The 2,330-nt window shown below is 31.5% G+C and overlaps 1 protein-coding gene across 1 annotated transcript; it reads left to right on the top strand.

Annotated features, from left to right (window-relative positions):
* Positions 1–666: 666 nt before the first annotated feature.
* On the top strand, positions 667–1,630 carry LOC108916149 (protein YIPF7). The gene is made up of 2 exons (XM_018722353.1): positions 667–885; positions 939–1,630. Exons 1-2 carry the CDS (start codon positions 765–767, stop codon positions 1,580–1,582), a joined length of 765 nt encoding a protein of 254 aa, XP_018577869.1. The 5' UTR covers positions 667–764; the 3' UTR covers positions 1,583–1,630.
* The last annotated feature ends 700 nt before the right edge of the window (positions 1,631–2,330 follow it).

Genomic DNA, 2,330 nt, shown 5'->3' with positions numbered 1-2,330 from the left:
TTAAATAATGATGAAAGCAGAACACCTAGGCTACAGAAAAATAAAATTGTTTATCATGTATTAAAAAACTTTCTGAATGTGAACATATTTGAAAATTTGCATGAACATCAATTTGATAATTTGCCTAACAATTGTAATCATTTAATAGAACTTGTAAGGGCTGAATGTGAAAAGTATATCGATGTACGAATAAATCATGAAGTCAAATTATTTAATTCGGTAAAATCTACGAAAAGGCAAATATTAAATAAATTAATATTATTTAGAGGATAATAAATATATTTAAATTATTTTGTAGTTTTAGTTAATATGACACTAAAATATACTATTTTCTGAATAATTACAAACTTAAAATTCAATATATGTCATAAGATGCAATATAATGTTTAATATGTAATAAAAATATTGCTTAATCCGGATCTGCTTAAAGATGCGGGCGATCAGATTGCCTTCCACACTCCACTTCCCCGGATTTTGCATTCTCTGATACCCGTGCATTGGAATTAGATACGGCCAGTCTAGGTGGTCTGTGGCTGGAACCACGCGTTCAACTGAAGGTGAGGCGATAATGGATATCTTTCTAATGCATGCATTAGAAAGAGATCGAGATGTCTCCCGGTAACGCCCGACGTTTCCCCTGAACATATCCCTGAATGATATTTAACAATTTTGACATGCCAACATTGCCAACGTCAAGTTTATATGTCGTTTTTAACCAAAAATAAACATCGGTTACAAGAAAATAAAAATTTGAAGCAAGCAATATGGGCGATTATATTAACAGCAATCAATCAGAATTTTATTGGTCCCAGCAAAACCAAACGCCTGTTGTAAGCCAAACATTTTATGAACAAGATTATTCGCAATTTACGAATCAACAGCTAGGTAGAAAATATAGGTTATAAGTTTTTCAATTAATCTAAATGATTTTATTTTAGAATTCAACACAGCTGATGACTATGGCGACCAAAATTTTTCCACTTACCCCACACAGATGCTAATACCCGATCAATACAACAATGAACATAAAGGAATCGATGAATTTGATGAGCCACCTTTATTAGAGGAACTGGAAATTTATCCCGATCGTATCCTAGAGAAAGTGCTAGCAGTATTGAATCCTCTAAGAGGACATAGCCTAACCGATGACGCAGAATATCTCACTAAAGAATCTGACCTGGCAGGACCTATCATGTTCTACTTGATATTAGCCGTTGGATTATTTTTGGCAGGGAAGAACGCACACTTTGGATACATTTATGGCATATCTATGATTTCAAGCATATTAATGTACTGTTTACTCTCGTTAATGGCATCTACGAGTAACACATTTACGTTAAGCACGGTTGCAAGTATCTTAGGTTATTGTTTGATTCCGATTATGGCACTATCTTTATTAGGGGTGTTCTTTAAACTCAGTGGTCCTGCAGGTCTTATTTTAGCAGTTCTAGCAGTAATATGGTCAAGTATATCAGCCTCGAGACTATTTGTAGCAATTTCGGGTGATAAACAGCAACAGCCATTAATAGCCTACCCTTGTCTGCTGGTTTATGGAGTGTTCATTTTATTAGTGGTGTTTTAAAATTACTTTTAAGTAGCATTAAATATTTAAATATATATTTTTAAATCATTTTGTAATATTTATGAGAATAAATTAAATAACAAGTAATTTAAAAAAGAATTGACTGGAAGGCTTTAAAATTAACACTATAGATCAATATTGTTACGTTTGCGTTAAGAGTTACTCTTGCAAATTCTCTTTATACTTTTTACGCAATAAATATTTTTAAAGTCCACAGTTTTATTTTAAACCAACTCTTAAAAAAATTATAAGAATATGAAAATAATGAACTAGATGATTAATTTAGTTTTAGAAATAGATTAGAATATTTTCATACATGGAACTTAGACCTGCGACTATCAGAATTTCTTACATCTTTGTTTAGCGTTCACACTTTTTTTAGCAAACCATTTCTTTCACACCTACATGTGTATAAATCTGGCTATTAAACTTTTTTAATGTGCTATCCGTATTGAAATATGAAACATAACCTACAAAAAATATGTCATTTAAATGACATTGCCACCATAGAAAAAATAATATACAAGATAGAACGAAATCTCCCTAAATAATCCACTAAACCATTACCACAGCGCCACTGGTGATTTGGAAGCCTAACTAATGCATAAATGTAGACGACCGTACATATGCATATGTACATTTGGTTGCCTAATTTAAGTGCAGTATTTATGGTTGCCCATGGGTCTTAATTATTATTAAATATTTTTCCTTCATATTTAAAAGTTTAAATATATATTAAAGTAAAGAA

The sequence above is a fragment of the Anoplophora glabripennis genome, unplaced genomic scaffold (genome assembly GCF_000390285.2).
Source record: "Anoplophora glabripennis isolate ALB-LARVAE unplaced genomic scaffold, Agla_2.0 scaffold1885, whole genome shotgun sequence".
NCBI lineage: Eukaryota > Metazoa > Arthropoda > Insecta > Coleoptera > Cerambycidae > Anoplophora > Anoplophora glabripennis.
This window is presented reverse-complemented; position numbering and strand designations above follow the sequence as displayed.

Excerpts from the sequence above, each read along its gene's own strand:
- LOC108916149 (XM_018722353.1), top strand. The coding sequence starts at position 765 with ATGGGCGATTATATTAACAGCAATCAATCAGAATTTTATTGGTCCCAG. Across the intron at positions 886-938 it reads ATTTACGAATCAACAGCTAG|AATTCAACACAGCTGATGAC; the intron begins GTAGAAAATATA and ends ATTTTATTTTAG.